Raw genomic sequence first — 18,861 nt, forward strand, 5'->3', positions numbered from 1 at the left:
ACAAATCTGTCCTTGGATAAATCCTTATTTATCAATGGAAGAACTTTCCCCCCTCTATTTTCAACTAGCAGCCTATTTTATACTTGCTTTCTACAACATAATTATTGCTTCCAACTTGGCTATTAATGCAGCAGCTAGCTTGTTTTGTGTATTTTGAATACTTCTAAAGTATGTTACTGTAACCACTTTTCTTTTTGCAGTAAATTATTGGATGAGCATGATGGTAAAAATACAGTCTCCAGAGCGATTAAGGATGTAAAAATCCCTGTGGGAATTGCTATTGACTGGATCTACAAGAACATTTATTGGATAGATGTAGGCACTAAAACACTCTCTGTGGCCAACTTTGATGGGACAAAAAGGAAGATTCTTTTTCGAACTGACCTGAAGGAACCAGCATCCGTAGTTGTTGATCCACTGACTGGGTAATTTTGAATAATTGTTCACGTACCAGTACAATGTGTTTAGGATCAGTTGGAAAGTAAACATGCAGGATAGTTAAATAACTTGTAGTTAGGATGGTAACAATACTAATAGCTCTTGTCAGAATCTTGAACAGCACAGGCTTTAAATTGGGGCAAACAGATTTGGTACCAGAGAGAGTCAGTGGCCAAATGGCAGTGCATTGGGTAAGTGGATAACTAAACTTTTGTGATATTTTCTGAATAAAACAAATTTGGAGGTTTCTGACTGATATGGAATTGCTTCAATCTGGGATATTTTATTTGGGGATAGAAACACATTGGTTTGTATAAAGACTTGCTTTATAAATTTAATGAGGGTGAGAGCATGTTTCATGCATGGGTAACTTGGCAAACTACAAATGCATGTTAGATTATTTTGTTACTATAATGTAGTAGCTGTGTAACAGCGTAAGAACAGTCTCTGCAACCAAGCAGACTTTGTTCATTAAAAGCTGGTTCTTGCTTTGGATTGAAAGGTTTATATTCTGGTCAGACTGGGGCGAGCCAGCAAAGATTGAAAAAGCAGGAATGAATGGTGCTGCCCGCCAGCTGTTGGTTACCAGAGAGATTCAGTGGCCAAATGGCATTTCACTGGGTAAGTGGATAACTGAACTTTCATTCTGTGAAGTGAATAAAGCCTCATACATCACTTAATTCTTCCTTAGACCTCGTGAAAAGGCGCCTCTATTGGGTGGATTCGAAACTGCACATGTTATCAAGTGTGGATCTAAATGGTCAGGATAGAAGAAATATATTGCAGTCTGAAGAATTCCTTGGCCATCCTCTTGCCATATCTGTGTTTGAGGTAAGATAGTGACGCAGAGTATACTGTGATCTTTAGCAAACCTCGGGCTGTGACCAAGTCGGTTACCATTATTGATCTACATATCATTGATTATAAATATGAGCACTCCTACAGAATATAATTACATAGGACAGAACTGGCAGTTCCATATGAAACTGTCTGCTGTTCTGGCCCGGGCACTGGTATATTCATGTTGGTCTTCATCATTTGTGTAAACTGGATTAGGTGATGTGTTTCTGGCCCATTTCTCTGCTGGCAGTGGAGAACTGTGCATACAGCCCTTTGCCTTGGCTCTGACTAACAGTGATTTTTGACTGGCAGCTGCGTTCAGTTAAATGGTGTAGCTGATTTATGGTAGTGCTTTAATTTTAAGCAGCTTAAGTGCATAACCGGGAAACAGCTATTCATGTGTACTATCTTACTAACAAAGTCATTAACACAAGTTCAGAACCTTTGACACCAGTGAGTTACTTAAGGTCATTTGGGGCAGGTGCTTCTATATGATGCCTGAAGCCTGTCAGCTGCTTGCAACCCTCTTCTCTGGGATGTTCAGTGCAAAGACTTCATTGTAAAGTCCATCACCAAGCTAAATCCTGCATGATCTAGCTATCTTTGAGACCAGTGCCTGTAAAACACTTAAAATTGACGTTTAGTGTCTCACGAAGAGTCAAGAATAATTCTTATTCAAAGGTAAGCTGGTGTGCAATTTTGTCATTCTTCTATGTTTAGACCCAAAACCGAGATGTGGTGATGCTAATGCTGGATCTCACTCTTTCAATGTGACAGTGGAAGTGGCAGTATTTAAAAGCCGTGGGCCATTAACTGCATTACTTGGAGATGTATCTAATGTTTGAAAATATCACTGGACATCTGAAATATATCTAGTAAATACGTAAGGGGCTGTTGGATATTCTTTCAATGGAGTTTGACTGTGGATGAGAAAGTTGCAAGAACTTCATACAAAGATGTTCTGTTTAATTCTGATGTCTAAGGGATGTTGACTGAGTATGTATTGCTATAATTTTTATTGCTTCAGTGATGGTCACTCAAAGGTGGTTTAATTCCAAATGGGATTTGTTTTCAGGATCGTGTCTTTTGGATTGATAGCGAGACTGAAAAAATCTATAGTGCCAACAAGATCACAGGAGCTGATATGGTACCTTTGGCCTCCAATCTTGAAGAACCTCATGATATTATTGTTTATCACGATTTAGTTCAGCCATCAGGTAGTAAATTTGAACTCAGAATTTAAATAATGTTGTCAGCTGTTTGTGGTATACTCCAATTCTTGCTTACTGCTTGATAAAACTAAAATATGACATTAAGTTGTCGATAGCATGGTATTACACTTCAGATTTATAATATTTAGAATGTTTTGCCCTTGAACCGCCCTTTCTGCATGCCATAAATTGAAAGATAATCAATGGGTCTTCCTATATTGACAAAGGACTAATATGGTTTCTAATTGAAATAGAATCTTGGTAATGCTGATTTATATTTTGTAACTTAGGCTTTGTAAAGTGTGTAAACTTCGAATTTTGTTTTTTCAATTCTATCAATTACACTGATTTTAATTCCAATATACATCAGTGGCTCTCATAACATTAGTCCATTGAAATTCTGTTTTCAACAGGCAGAAACTGGTGCAATGACCGTGTTAGTGGAGGCTGTGAATATCTGTGTCTCCCTGCTCCTCAGATCAGTATTAATTCGACTAAATTCACCTGTGTTTGTCCAGATGGTATGCAATTAATCGAAGATGGAAAACAGTGTATCAATGGTAAATACTACAATTAGTGTGCATGTCATTGGATATTATAATTTGGTTTCCACTTGGACAGCAAGGGGAATGCACAGAGAATTGCTGTAAGATTGGGTTGAAATGTGAACCAGGCCCCTTTAAACAAGAGATTTTCAGGTGCAATAAACAGTGGCTTTCATAGTTGGTTATTTTTCAGTATCAAGGATGATTAAACTTGATTCAGCAAATGCAAATACCTGGCTGAGAAGCTGACACAATTTACAGATTTAATTGACAGCTGGTCATTGCAAACCATGTCTGGAGCTCAAATTCAATGTGAACACTGCACATTTGTCGGGCACTGTCCCAGGTCAGATTGTAGACAGGGAGAGAATGACGAATAAACTCTTCTTTCTAATGAAGGTAGCAGAGTTTGTCATCAAAACATTGGTTATAGTCGATAGTTGCACCCAGCTGGAAGCCAGCAAAGAGTTTATACCTCATGCACCGGGGAAGCTCCAATCCTTTTTCAGGGAGAGAATGCTTTGAGCAAACTTCCACCTAGTGGGTACTTAACACTAGTTATTTTATTATTTCAGAATTTCCACTTGTTAGGAATCAACCATGAGACCAAGCCTGAAATCTGCGTGATCTTCACTTTGGAGCAGAATCTTTACTTTGTAGATATCCCTAATTTACTTGATGCTGGTCTCTGCAAACACTGCAGAGTTTGGAAAGGCTTTTTTTTAAATACAGAATTTTTATAAGAACTTTATTAATGTATATGAACAAAATGGTTCCAAAATCTTGAAGTGAAATCAGATGACTGCACTTGTCAAAGACCTCTGGGAAAGGCAGTTTAATTGATGAGATCTTTGTCTATTGAGTTTAATTGGTGCAGAGAATACAATCTGTGGGGGGAAGAAAACAATAGCCCAAATCTCATTTCAATATGTGCTATCTATCCTGAATAGTTGTAGATGCTACTCAAAATTTTGCAGGGAATCCTAAACGGTGGTTCCAGTGTTGCAAAATATGTGAAGTTGGTTTAAAGTGAATTCTGTTGTTCTCAACTTCAGCCACTCAGATTCATACAGCAAATCATATTTAATTAATTAGTACATGTTAAAATTGATTTATTCATTCCAAGCACTTTGAAATGCATGGACTCGAGTGTAAATATCTTGTGTTGCCTTGTCTATCAAGTGGAGGTAAGTTCTTACGAGATTTCTGCTTTAAAACCTATTTTTGTTTGGGTAACACACATAAAAGTTGCTGGTGAATGCAGCAGGCCAGGCAGCATCTGTAGGAAGAGGTGCAGTCGACGTTTCAGGCCGAGACCCTTCGTCAGGACTAACTGAAGGAAGAGTGAGTAAGGGATTTGAAAGTTGGAGGGGGAGGGGGAGATCCAAAATGATAGGAGAAGACAGGAGGGGGAGGGATGGAGCCAAGAGCTGGACAGGTGATTGGCAAAAGGGATACGAGAGGATCATGGGACAGGAGGTCCGGGAAGAAAGACGGGGGTGGGGGTGGGGGTGGGGGTGGGGGGGGGGAAGAGACCCAGAGGATGGGCAAGGGGTATATTTAGAGGGACAGAGGGAGAAAAAGGAGAGTGAGAGAAAGAATGTGTGTATAAAAATAAGTAACAGATGGGGTCGAGGGGAAGGTGGGGCATTAGTGGAAGTTAGAGAAGTCGATGTTCATGCCATCAGGTTGGAGGCTACCCAGACGGAATATAAGGTGTTGTTCCTCCAACCTGAGTGTGGCTTCATCTTTACAGTAGAGGAGGCCGTGGATAGACATGTCAGAATGGGAATGGGATGTGGAATTAAAATGTGTGGCCACTGGGAGATCCTGCTTTCTCTGGCGGACAGAGCGTAGATGTTCAGCAAAGCAGTCTTGCAGTCTGCGTCGGGTCTCGCCAATATATAAAAGGCCACATCGGGAGCACCGGATGCAGTATATCACCCCAGCCGACTCACAGGTGAAGTGTTGCCTCACCTGGAAGGACTGTTTGAGGCCCTGAATGGTGGTAAGGGAGGAAGTGTAAGGGCATGTGTAGCACTTGTTCCGCTTACATGGATAAGTGCCAGGAGGGAGATCAGTGGGGAGGGATGGGGGGGACGAATGGACAAGGGAGTTGCGTAGGGAGCGATCTCTGTGGAATGCGGGGGGGGGAGGGAAAGATGTGCTTAGTGGTGGGATCCCGTTGGAGGTGGCGGAAGTTACGGAGAATAATATGTTGGACCTGGAGGCTGGTGGGGTGTAGGTGAGGACCAGGGGAACCCTATTCCTAGTGGGGTGGCAGGAGGATGGAGTGAGAGCAGATGTACTTGAAATGGGGGAGATGCGTTTAAGAGCAGAGTTGATAGTGGAGGAAGGGAAGCCCCTTTCTTTAAAAAAGGAAGACATCTCCCTCGTCCTAGAATGAAAAGCCTCATCCTGAGAGCAGATGCAGCGGAGACGGAGGAATTGCGAGAAGGGGATGGCATTTTTGCAAGAGACAGGGTGAGAAGAGGAATAGTCCAGATAGCTGTGAGAGTCAGTAGGCTTATAGTAGACATCAGTGGATAAGCTGTCTCCAGAGACAGAGACAGAAAAATCTAAGCTGTGAGTGTCAGTAGGCTTATAGTAGCTGTGAGAGTCAGTAGGCTTATAGTTTCGCAGGGATCGCTCCCTACGCAACTCCCTTGTCCATTCGTCCCCCCCATCCCTCCCCACTGATCTCCCTCCGGGCACTTATCCATGTAAGCGGAACAAGTGCTACACATGCCCTTACACTTCCTCCCTTACCACCATTCAGGGCCCCAAACAGTCCTTCCAGGTGAGGCAACACTTCACCTGTGAGTCGGCTGGGGTGATATACTGTGCCCGGTGCTCCCGATGTGGCCTTTTATATATTGGCGAGACCCGACGCAGACTGGGAGACCGCTTTGCTGAACATCTACGCTCTGTCCTCCAGAGAAAGCAGGATCTCTCAGTGGCCACACATTTTAATTCCACGTCGCATTCCCATTCTGATATGTCTATCCACAGCCTCCTCTACTGTAAAGATGAAGCCGCACTCAGGTTGGAGGAACAACACCTTATATTCCGTCTGGGTAGCCTCCAACCTGATGGCATGAACATCCACTTCTCTAACTTCCGCTGATGTCCCACCTCCCCCTCGTACCCCATCTGTTACTTATTTTTATACACACATTCTTTCTCTCACTCTCCTTTTTCTCCCTCTGTCCCTCTGAATATACCCCTTGCCCATCCTCTGGGTCCCCCCCCCCCTTGTCTTTCTTCCCAAACCTCCTGTCCCATGATCCTCTTGTATCCCTTTTGCCTATCACCTGTCCAGCTCTTGGCTCTATCCCTCCCCCTCCTGTCTTCTCCTATCATTTTGGATCTCCCCCTCCCCCTCCAACTTTCAAATCCCTTACTCGCTCTTCCTTCAGTTAGTCCTGACGAAGGGTCTCGGCCTGAAACGCCGACTGCACCTCTTCCTGGAGATGCTGCCTGGCCTGCTGCATTCACCAGCAACTTTTATGTGTGTTTCTTGAATTTCCAGCATCTGCAGAATTCCTGTTATTTTTGTTTGGGTGTTGGCTGGGAGGAAAACTGAGTTACCCTAGCATAAATTGCTGGTTGGAAAATAACCCTTAAATTGTCCATAAAATTTAGAAGCGACGAATAGGCTGACTAATAGCAGCTAACTAAGAACTGAGATGAAGTTGGTCCAGCAAAGGTACCTAGGACAGTAACCTGCCTACTTGTAAGTTAATTAAACACAATAGTTTCTTATCTAGAGCATTATTTTAATAAACTGTTTCATCTTATTAGCTTCAACTCTCACCTGTGGAGTATCAGACTTCATATGTCATAATGGCCAGTGCTTACCTGGTAAATGGAAGTGTGATGGGGATGTCGATTGTGAAGATGGTTCTGATGAACTTCCAGTACTTTGCCGCAAGTATCTCCTCGATATCTCAGTAGTGGTTCACAATTGAACACTAAGTGGATTAATACACTCTTTTCATTAGTCCATTGTGTAACTAATTTGATGTTAGATAAGCTTTAAACCCTTTCCGAGCTCTCTTGGACAGTAGAGCCTTAAGGTTTAACTTCCAATGTTTATTGGGGCCCCTACTCTAACTCCACTCCACGGAGATGGAGAGATTTAATAGGAACCTGAGGGATAAAAGTATATAGAATGAGCTACCTTGGAAAGTGGTTGGGGCAGGTACATGAACAACATTGAAAAGGTACATGGTTAGAGGGATATGGGACAAATGTGGGCAAATGTGACTAGCTTAAACAGGAATCTTGGTTGGCATAGGCTGTTTGAGCTGAAGAGCCTGTTTCTGGGCTCTAGGACTCCATGACTCAAGATTTAAATTTATTTGTCAAGTGCACATTGAAACATAGTAAAATGTGCCATTTACATTCACAACCAGTGCATCCGACCACAACCACAGCTCGCAAGTGTTGCTACAAATTCCAGTGCCAACATAGCACGTCCACAAATGCTCAGCAGAGCACAACAGAACACAAGAAGTAATAAACAACACAGCAAAAACAAGCCCCATCCCTATCTCCCACCCACACACATAGATAGTCCTTTAAAAAGCCTCCAGTGGACATAGATTCAAGCCTGCAGACACCAGACTTCATCATCCCTGACAGACTCGCAGAGATTCACAGACTTTCCTCCAGCCAAAAGTCCTCGGATTCTGGACTTCTGATTTGTCCTTGGGCCTCAGTCCTGTACATTGATCCGAGGACATGCTGATCACTGAACACCAGGCCTTGAACTCCAAACTTGCCGATTCATAAATCCAGGGAATCATCAGAGCTCCTGCCTGCACAGAATTCCAACTCTGGAACATGCTGACAGTGGGGATGGGTTCTCTACTCTCTGCTTCTCTGCTGGTCCACCATCTGACCACAAGCTTGACCATGTCGGATTCGTCAAGTGCAGAGTGGAGACTTAGACTTTGGCCTGATCTCTAATTCCCCCACATCCCTTTTCCTAAAACTAACCTGACCCCTAACTCTCATCTGTCCCTAAAACCATCCTTATGAATCAAAAAATTAAAAATTAAACAATTTTTTAAAAACACAACTAATTCTGAGCTGTGAATCAACAGATGTCATAGCTTGGTGCCATCTTTGACTGACTCCCTGGGGTTATTTGCTTGGTCACCAGATTTTCTAGGGAAACAAAAGAATGTTTGGTAGCAACTGATGACTTCTACTTTCACATTTCTGACCAAGCTTTAATCAACGTAGTATCTATAATGAGAGAAAGACATTTAGTGAAGTTCTTCAATTAGTCTGAAATCTTCAGTATGAATTTTAAGTTTGCTTGACTAGTACTTGGGAGCAAAAGGCTTAGGAAAACAGATTGGCGTGATGAAATTTTGAAGGTTTCAGTAGTGGTTAAGAGGAAAATCAAATTTAAAATTTCTCTGACAGCTTGTCTAAGAATATCCTTTGCTGATAAATCCACATTTATGTTTTGTTGTGCTTTCTTTAGACATGAGTGCCTGTGCTATTAATGAAATCCACTGTGGCCCTGAATCACTTAGGTGTATCCCAGCATCCTGGAAGTGCGACGGGGCGAACGACTGTGAAACTGGATATGATGAGGAGCACTGTGGTAAATAAATAGAACATTTGAAGTTCTGTCAAGTGATTTAAATCCTAATTTTATTATTTTTGATACTAAATTGTGCATTGCGCCGGCTCTAATTCTTCTTGTCAGCAAATGATTTCCCTATAAGTTTATCATAGCTTGTGCTTTCTCCATAGTCTTGAAAATTGGGCATGAATTTTGGGCCCCCTGCCCCAAGATAGCACTGGATTATTTCTTTGCCATAGAACTTGGATCAGTACGGTTCAGGAATGTGCTATTTGGCCCACGGTCTGTGCTGAACACAATACCAAATTAAATTAAATCTCTGCTGCTTGCACACGATATTTATTCCTCAACTTCCTGCATATTTGTCTATCCAAGTCTCTTAAACACCACTATCATCCACCACTACTCCTAGCAGCCTGTGCATAGATACCTCTGTATGTGTCCTTTTAATTTTTCCCACTCTGACCGTATGTCCTTTAGTATTTGACATTTCCATCATGGTGAAACAAGGATTTCATCTGACCTATCAACAGTCCATCACTCATAATTTTATAAACTTCTGTTCGGCCCCCTTGCAGCCTCAAGGAAAAAAACACAAGTTTGTGAACTTAATTACAGTTAATGCCCCCAGATCCAGGCAACATCCTGGTAAACCACTTCATTACCCATTCCAAAGCCTCCATCCTCACTATAATTGGGCAACCAGAACTGTAAGCAATATTGCAAAATACATTCTAACATTTTGTTTAGTGGCACATAACTTCCTGACTCTTGTATGCAGTGCCCTGATCAATGAAAGCACTGCCTTTACCACTTTATATACCTCTGTGACTACTATTAGGGAGCTATGGATTTGGACCCCAAGGTCCCTTGTGATGCACTAACTGGGTTTTGTCGTCTTATTTTCAAAAAAAAGTCCGTCTCTGATCCTCAGCTATCTTTTCAGTTCTTACTAATATGGAGCTCAAAATGAATTCTTGTAGCTAGTATCAGCAGTTGAAAATGCTTTCAAATTGGCTTTTGAAATTTTAAGTTTCTTGAAGACTTCTGTAAAGAAGTTTAGTGATGTAGAAAGATTTACAGTTAATGTTCGATATTTTTCAGGCACTCCGTCTTGCAGTACAGAGGAGTTTACTTGCTCCACTGGCAGATGTACTTCCATGGCATTTGTGTGTAATGGCGAAGATGACTGTGGTGATGGCAGTGACGAAAATAACTGTCCTTCCTTTTCCTGTGGTCCACATGAGTTTCATTGTAACAGTTCAGAATGCATTCCTCTCAGTTGGGTATGTGACACCCATGTTGATTGCACTGATCAATCCGATGAATCCCCAGCACAGTGTGGACATAGTCCTTCACTTAAAACCTGCTCTCCTGATGACTTCCATTGTGCCTCCGGTGAATGCATCCACATTAGATGGTACTGTGATGGTGATGTAGACTGTAAAGATGGAAGTGATGAAGTCAGCTGCTGTAAGTACTTTAGCTTGTAGTGGTTCTGATTGCAATTGACCACACTGAAGGATCAAAGCTCTTTTTTTTTAAGATTGTGGTATAATACCATTATTTGATGGGAAGCCGTGCTGACTCTCAGCAGAGCAGTTTCACCTTCCTGTACCCCTTGGTAATTCCGCAATGCCTAGCATTTTTATGTTTGGTTCTCTCTGCTAACTGACCATAAATTGCCCTTTTTATATTCTAGCATGTATTTGTCAGAAGAAAGCTAAGCATCTGGCAGAAGTGTGCAAACTCTACGTAGTCCAAGTTTGGGATCAGCTCCGGTTCCTGGTGGGATTTGTTCGACTGGGAGCCCACCTAGACTTGATGGATCAACTGGCTTCCTCAGTGTTGTAATAAACAGTTTATTACCTGAGGAAATCTAATACAAAATGAGCTCTGGTCTCTGGAAGATAATCGTGTGTTGGAAGCAGTTTGGAAAATATTTACTGGGCCAGTGCTTAGGATGGGTAGATTAACTTGACAGGTTATATAGGCAGGGCTTGTATTCTCTGGAGTATCATGTGAGAGGGGACTTGATTGAAACAGAACTGAGAGATCTTGATAGGGTCGTTGGGGGTGGAGGGTGATGCATCTTGAGACTCTAGAACTAGGGAGATGCAGAATTGAAAGTACACCCACTTAAGACTGATTTGAGTTTCTTCAGAGCTCAAAACACAGGTGCATAGATCCTTGAGATACAAAGGATAAAAGTTATTGCATTGGGTAGTAGACAGTGAGGCCCACATGACCATAATGGTGGAATAAATCTGAAGGACGAATCCTGCCCGTAATCAAGGTTTTATGCATTTCCAAAACCATTTACATGTCTTGATGCTTGAAAGGAGATATAAAAAGCAGATTTCTGGTTGCAGTTTTGCAGAGATATGATGATGAGGATTAAAGAAATCTACTGAAGATATTGGACGTCCTCCACTCTGGACAATGAAAAGGATGGATGGGTGGCATTGGAGTGAAAGATTGAGGGGTGATGTAATCGTACAAGAGGCCATAGGGCATGTAGGAATGAATTACTCATTTTTTTCTTTTGCTTTTATAGATTAATGGGCTGGTACTGTAGTTGTTTTAAGCAAATTTAGTACTAATCTGTCTTAAAATGATGGCGCATGCTCGGTGATCAAATCTAGTTCTGAAGATCAGCCTCTCATCACTTTCAGTATAAAAGATAAGCAGAGTTATAGTAATTTACAATTTGTTGCAGTTGGTCTCAATTCATTGTCATAAGGAAAATGTCAGTCTGACCTAGATTTAATGGCGGGGGCAATATAAAAGGAACGGTGCATCTTCAATAGAAATTGAACAGGTTTTTGTGTCCTGGAATTGGGGAAAATTGGATGCAAGGTTGCCAAATGGCTTCTGTTAACCAGCATGAATGCAGGCTGTTCTCTTTCTAGCTTCTCGGATGTGCCGACCAGGTTCCATTCAATGTGGTAGTGGCAATTGCATTTCAAAAAGCAAGCAGTGTAATGGATTTAAAGACTGCCTTGATGGCAGCGACGAATTGGACTGCGAGAATGGTAAGTATACAGTTCTAATAGGTGGGAATTAATGCACGTCACTAGACATTTTATGACCGGCTTTTCTTCCTCAAGAATGCACAGGAGTCAATGACTTCAAATGTCAAAGTGGCGAGTGCATAGATCAAATCAAAGTGTGTAATCGGCATCCTGATTGCAAGGACTGGAGTGACGAGCCCCTCGAGATATGCCGTGAGTATCTACTCAATTGTTACATATTCTCCCAGAATCTCTATACGTAAATCTCTGCACGAAAAGTCCAGAAACTATCTTTCCTGTAGTTGCCCTGTAGCAAAAATATCTGGGTCTCTCCTCATTTCAACATTACTACAGTTCTCTATCTGGTGAAAATACTTGGTTAATTATTCTTCGATCTGAAATGTTTGTTGTTCCACAGATGTTGCCTAACCATGAATTTTGTAACCCTTAGTTTTTGGATTCTGCATTCCTTTTTGATTGTTACTTTCTTGTTTTCTGCTTAATTCTGAAGACCAAAAGTTATCACTTTAGGCTCCACCAACAATCTATTCAGCATACAAGAAAACAGTTGACTTGTCCTTCACCTCTCATCTTATCCCATTATTTACATTGCTCAAGTATCTATTTTGTATATCTCTGCCTCCTTAACACGCTTGCTTGCTTAACTGCTGTTCTTTCAAGGCTCAAAGCCTATTCTTGAGTCCTGTTATTGTTCTTGTTTTCAACATTTCGGTCTTCAAAAAAGATTAGCTTTGTCTTGCTCTCTACATAGTTGTAGATTATAGCTCAACCATGACTTGTGTATGCTGATTATTGCTAATTCTGGCTGCAGTATCAGCTATGGTGACTGTTTACTCCTACTCTCTGCTAGCATTTGCCTTGTAGAAGCTACCATTACCATTTATTTTTCTTGACTAAACTATTGATTTTGGTAACTGCACTTCGAACACCATGTACTGGAGCACAAAACTTAATTCGCAAAGCCGTGAAATCCCATTTTAAATTGCACTATTTTACCAGGTAATTAGTACTTTATATTGAAAGCAGTATGTAAAACCTTCATGTTCTGTCACTGAATTTGGAAGCAGCTTTATCACCCTTGGTGCATTTTGGTGTTTTATTTTACCCTGACTTCCCCTGTTTTATTTTGACTTCCCATGGTAGCGTAGTAGTTAGCGCAATTCTGTTCCAGCTTGGGGAGTCAGAGTTCAGAGTTCAATTCTAATGTCATATTTAAGGAGTCTGTACAATCCTCCCTGTAGAACCTGTGAGTTTTCTCCATGTGCTCCAGTTTCCTCCCACAGTCTAAGACATAGCAGTTAGTAGATAAATTGGCATTGTAAATTGTCCCATGATTAGGCTAGCATTAAATCGGCGATTGCTGAGCAGTGTGGTTCGAAGAGGGAAGGGTCTATTCTGCGCTGTATTTCATAGAAACATAGAAAATAGGTGCAGGAGTAGGCCATTCGGCCCTTCGAGCCTGCACCGCCATTTATTATGATCATGGCTGATCATCCAACTCAGAACCCCGCCCCAGCCTTCCCTCCATACCCCCGACCCCTGTAGCCACAAGGGCCATATCTAACTCCCTCTTAAACATAGCCAATGAACTGGCCTCAACAGTTTGCTGTGGCAGAGAATTCCACAGATTCACCACTCTCTGTGTGAAGAAGTTTTTCCTAATCTCGGTCCTAAAAGGCTTCCCCTCTATCCTCAAACTGTGACCCCTCGTTCTGGACTTCCCCAACATCGGGAACAATCTTCCTGCATCTAGCCTGTCCAATCCCTTTAGGATCTTATACATTTCAATCAGATCCCCCCTCAATCTTCTAAATTCCAACGAGTACAAGCCCAGTTCATCCAGTCTTTCTTCATATGAAAGGCCTGCCATCCCAGGAATCAATCTGGTGAACCTTCTTTGTACTCCCTCTATGGCAAAGATGTCTTTCCTCAGATTAGGGGACCAAAACTGCACACAATACTCCAGGTGTGGTCTCACCAAGGCCTTGTACAACTGCAGTAGTACCTCCCTGCTCCTGTACTCGAATCCTCTCGCTGTAAATGCCAGCATACCATTCGCCTTTTTCACCGCCTGCTGTACCTGCATGCCCACTTTCAATGATTGGTGTATAATGACACCCAGGTCTCGTTGCACCTCCCCTTTTCCTAATCGGCCACCATTCAGATAATAATCTGTTTTCCTATTTTTGCCATGAGCTAAAAAAAATTGCATGCAATGATTGGAAGTTCCAGATCCTCCCTGCCACTCAATTTTATTGAGTTTTATTAAGTTAAGATTCCTAAGAAGTAGAGTCTCAGGTGAAGTAAAAGATACGGGGTCAAATCAGAGGTTTTGGGCAGCGTGGCTTTCTCTGGGAGAAGTAATGGCAAAGAGATGTAATTTTAGTGGGGGCTGATTGAGATTGTGAAGTTAGAAAGAGCAACTATCTGGCTGTCAAATGTTGAATATATTTTGTCTCTGACATGAGGACAGCTTGGTATTGTTGCCAAAAAGAAACAGTAGTAGTAGTAGTAGTCCTGTGCTTGAACTCTTCGGCAAAATACTGATCTCCCTGTGTGAAAGTAGTTGGGCTGTGAAGTTAACACGTTATGTTTTTGCAGATCTAAATGAATGCTCCATGAACAATGGTGGTTGCTCCCATATCTGCAGAGATCTCGTCATTGGCTATGAATGTGACTGCCCTGATGGCTTTGAGTTGATCGATGGAAAAATCTGTGAAGGTGTGCTAATAGTTTCTACATTGTATTCACAGCACAAGATGATATTTTTAATGTGATTTTTTTTGGCAAATGTAGTTATTAGGGGGTGATCTGGGGGCAGGTGCTCTGACTATTTCAATTACCAGGCAATATTCAAATCCAATAGTAAATGGCTACAACCTTGGCTGTTCATTAAACTTCACTAAAATTGGAAGACTCCCATTGAGCAGAAACGCTACTACAGAAGCCATAAAGCTCTATCTACTAGAACAAGCCAAACGTTGCCAGAGTGGCAGATTTCCTGCCTCTTGATCCAATATGCTATAATGAAATTATCTGGAAGGATCAATTTTGCAACATGCCAAAGGTTTGAGTAGCACCTCAACTTGTGCTGTCCCACCGAGGGCAATGGCAGTTGCAGGAGGTCAAAATTCTTGAATTTCCAACCAAATGAGGCAAGTTTGATGCCATTTGACTATACGTACATACAAGCAATTGAAACAACATTCCTCTGGTCCACAGTGTGTCACATCCAGTACACGTAAGCAGTGCAATAAACAGCGTACAGTCCTTGGTGGTGGCAGGGTATTCATTTCACCTCTCAGCCTGAAGGAAGAAGTTATTTCCCAGTCTGCCTGTCCTAGTTCTGGATGCTCCTGTACCTCCATCCTGACAGTAGTAGGTCAAAGAGATTGTGGGATGGGTGGTCTGGGATCCTCAACAATGCTTCAGCCCTTCATATACACTGCATTTGGTAACTATCACAAATAGGCATTAGCAAGACCCCAGTGATCCTTTTGGCAGTTTTTACTACCCTTTGTGGCCCAATGCCTTGCAGCGTCTGTACCACACAACAGGACACTCTCGATGGTGTTCCCATAGAAAGTTGCTAGAATGGGGGCGGGGAGCCTTGCACACCTCAGTCTCCTCAGAAAGTGTAGACACTGCTGTGCCTTCTTGACTAATGAGGAGACATTGTGGGTCCAGTTTAGATTGTCTGTTTTGTGCACACCAAGAAACTTTGTGCTCTTCACTCTCTCCACAGCAGAGCCGCTGATGTACAATGGAGTGTGGTCAACCGGCACCTGACTGACGTCCACGATCGTCTCCTTTCTCTTGGGTCACTTTGTGATTTGGTAGTTGTTCTCACATATTAGACAGGTTTCTCTCCCTCCTGTCTGTGTGCCAACTCATTGCTGCTGATGAAGCCAGCCGCTGTTGTATCATTAGCAAGCTTGGATGTGGTTTGAGCTGGATCTGGCAGTGCAGTCGTGAGTCGGCAGCGATTGAGCACACAGCCCTGGGGCACCAGATGGACCTTCAGATGTTGCTGCCAGCTCGCACTGACTAGGGTCTTTCTGTCAAGTAGTCCAAGATCCAGTTACAGAGAGGGGTGTTTAGTCCCAACAAGGACAGTTTATGAACCAGCCTCTGATGGATGATCATGTTAAATGCCGAGCTGAGGTCAATACCAATGTTCTGGTGTATGAGGCATCGTTTTCTAGGTAGGACAGGGTGGAGTGGAGGGCCGAGGCTATGGCATCAACAACACACCGATTTGAGTGGTAGATGAACCAGAAAGGGTCCAATGTAGCCGGACGGTGGGATTTTAAAGGATCCATTACCAGCCACTCAAAGCACCTCATGATTGTTGAGATCATTGTCACTGGACGGTAATCATTTAGCCAGTGACTGTCACTCTCTAGAGCATGAAGCTTGCAGGAACGGTGGACTGTTGCAAAGAGATATCAGAGATGTCCGTTTAGACCTCTGTTAGTTGGGCCGCACAATCACCTGACCAGGTACGTTGTCCGGCCCCGCAGCTTTGTGTGGGTTTACCCTGGCTAGCATCCTCGTCACTCAACTGCAACCAGACAGGGTGCTTGTTCCTCTGGGGGAGGGGGATTTCCTCAATTGTCACATCATTTCTTGCATCTATTCGTGCATAGAAGGCATTCAGCCCATCGGGAAGGGAGGCATCGCTGTGGTTGACATGCAGGGTTTGTAGAGTCTGTTAGGGATTCATACCTTCCCGCATGTGCTGCATGTCCCTGGTGTCATAAAGGTGTCTGTAAATTTTCTGTGAGTAGTCTTGCTTTGCTACCTTGATGGCACACGAGAGCGTGGATCTTGCTGACCTTAGAGTCGTCCTATCCCCCAATCTGAAGTCCGCGTCTCAATTCCTAAACAGTGTGGTCAGCTGTAGGTTCTGGTTTGCCCTGGCAGTGTAGTGTTTAATCATGGCGACATCCTCTATGCATTTTCCTATATAGACAGTCACCAATCCCAGATATTTACCAGCGTTGATGTGATGATTCTAGGTGACTGCCTCCTTGAATATGCTCCAGTCCATGCATTCAAAACAGTCCTGCAGTCTTTTGTAAGTCGATCACTTTCACCTGACAATGGGAATGGTCCAATTGGAAGATGCATTTTTGTATTCTATCTTGTTGAATATGTTTCCATGTATTGGATTGAAGCAAGTTACCTAAAGTGGTCTGACAGTTAATAAGCATCTTGAAAAGCTATCTGAGCTTTGTGGATTGGAATTGTTAGCAAAAGAACCCGGTCTGGTTTAAACAGTCAGCTTCAAAACAAAGGCTAACAATTTTAAAGCTTGTGTTTAATTTTTCAGATACTAATGAGTGTCAAAATCCTGGCATCTGCAGTCAAATTTGTATTAATTTGAAAGGAAGCTACAAATGTGGATGCTTTGCAGGCTATCGCATGGATCCAATTAATCAAGTCTGCAAGGCAGTAGGAGGCAAGTACTGTTGGTTTTTAACTAGCAATGGTGATTGATAACCTTGTCGCCCACTTTTGCAGTCATTGGAGCTTGGGAAATGGCCTTAGATAGTTCCAAAGAAACACACACAAAATGCTGGAGGAGCTCAGCAGGCCAGACAGCACCAATGGAAAAGAGTAAACAGTCAACCTTCCGGGCTGAGACCCTTCACCAGGTTTCTTCAGTGGTTTGAACGGGGCACGACTGCGCAAGTGTGTGGAGGTCGGCCAGTGAAAATAGTGGGAAGAGTTTAAAAGGAAGACAGATTACAGAACGGGCGCCAGAGTAGAGGGAGACAGAGTAGGAAGGCTTTGGCTCAACGGGGCTTTGGCGATAAAGGGTCAAGACGAGGTAGGTTATCTGTTTAAAATAAAGACAGAAAGTATGTATGTGAGGCCAGTTTTCTGTGCTCGGTGCCAGACGTGGGAAGTCCTAGAGAATCCCAGCCGCCCGAACGACCTCATCTGCACCAGGTGCGTCGAGGTGCAGCTCCTTAGAGACTGCGTTAGGGAACTGGAGCTGCAGCTCGATGACGTTCATCTGGTCAGGGAGAGTGAGGAGGTGATAGAGAGGAGCAGGTAGTCACCCTGGGACCACAGGAGACAGAGAAGTGGGTACAATCAGTAGAGGGAAGGGCAAGAAGCAGGTGCTAAAGAATAGCCCAGTGACTGTCCCCCTTAACAATAAGCACTCCTGCTTGAATACTGTTAGGGTGGACAGCCTACCTGGGGGAAGAAACAGTGGTCGTGCCTCTGGCAAAAGTCTGGCCCTGTGGCTCAGAAGGATAGGGAAAGGAAGAGGATGGCAACAGTGATAGGGGACTCTATAGTTAGGGGGTCAGACAGGCGATTCTGTGGATGCAGGAAAGAAACGCGGATGGTAGTTTGCCTCCCAGGTGCCAGGGTCCGGGATGTTTCTGATCATGTCCACGATATCCTGCAGTGGGAGGGAAAACAGCCAGAGGTCGTGGTACATATTGGTACCAATGACATAGGTAGGAAAAGGGAAGAGCTCCTGAAAACATACTACAGGGAGTTAGGAAAGAAGTTGAGAAGCAGGACCTCAAAGGTAGTAATCTCAGGATTACTGCCTGTGCCAAGTGACAGTGAGTATAGGAATAGAATGAGGTGAAGGATAAATGCGTGGCTGAGGGGTTGGAGCAGGGGGCAGGGATTCAGATTTCTGGATCATTGGGACCTCTTTTGGGGCAGATGTGACCTGCACAAAAAGGAAGGGTTGCACTTGAATCTGAGGGGGACCAATATCCTGGCGGGAAGTTTTGCTAAGGCTATTGGGGAGAGTTTGAACTAGAATTGCTGGGGGATGGGAACTGAACTGAAGTGACGGAGGAAAGGGAGGTTGGCACACAAATAGAGAAAGCTTGGAAACAGTGTGAAAGGGAAGATAGGCGGGTGTTAGAGAAGGGATGCACTCAGAGGGAGGCAAAAGAGGTGGGGGAATGGCACTGTTAATCAGAGATAGTGTCACGGCTGCAGAAAAGGAGGAAGTCATGGAAGGGTTGTCTACGGAGTCTCTGTGGATGGAAGTTAGGAACAGGAAGGGGTCAACAACTACTGGGTGTTTTTTATTGACCACCCAATAGTAACAGGGACATCGAGGAGCAGATAGGGAGACAGATTCTGGAAAGGAGTAATAATAATAGGGTTGTTGTGGTGGGAGATTTTAATTTCCCAAATATTGA

At 43.2% G+C, this 18,861-nt stretch overlaps 1 protein-coding gene across 1 annotated transcript in view; it reads left to right on the forward strand.

Annotated features, from left to right (window-relative positions):
• The window catches only part of LOC134357412 (low-density lipoprotein receptor-related protein 2-like), a 123,473-nt gene that overhangs the window by 12,289 nt on the left and 92,323 nt on the right, over nucleotides 1-18,861 (forward strand). The window contains 11 exon segments of the mRNA XM_063068977.1: nucleotides 201-425; nucleotides 941-1,059; nucleotides 1,130-1,269; nucleotides 2,354-2,495; nucleotides 2,903-3,049; nucleotides 6,839-6,964; nucleotides 8,535-8,657; nucleotides 9,744-10,112; nucleotides 11,552-11,866; nucleotides 14,276-14,395; nucleotides 17,010-17,138. Of these exon segments, the coding sequence (XP_062925047.1) occupies nucleotides 201-425; nucleotides 941-1,059; nucleotides 1,130-1,269; nucleotides 2,354-2,495; nucleotides 2,903-3,049; nucleotides 6,839-6,964; nucleotides 8,535-8,657; nucleotides 9,744-10,112; nucleotides 11,552-11,866; nucleotides 14,276-14,395; nucleotides 17,010-17,138 (1,955 nt within the window).

This window comes from Mobula hypostoma, chromosome 16, assembly GCF_963921235.1.
Source record: "Mobula hypostoma chromosome 16, sMobHyp1.1, whole genome shotgun sequence".
Classification (NCBI taxonomy): domain Eukaryota; kingdom Metazoa; phylum Chordata; class Chondrichthyes; order Myliobatiformes; family Myliobatidae; genus Mobula; species Mobula hypostoma.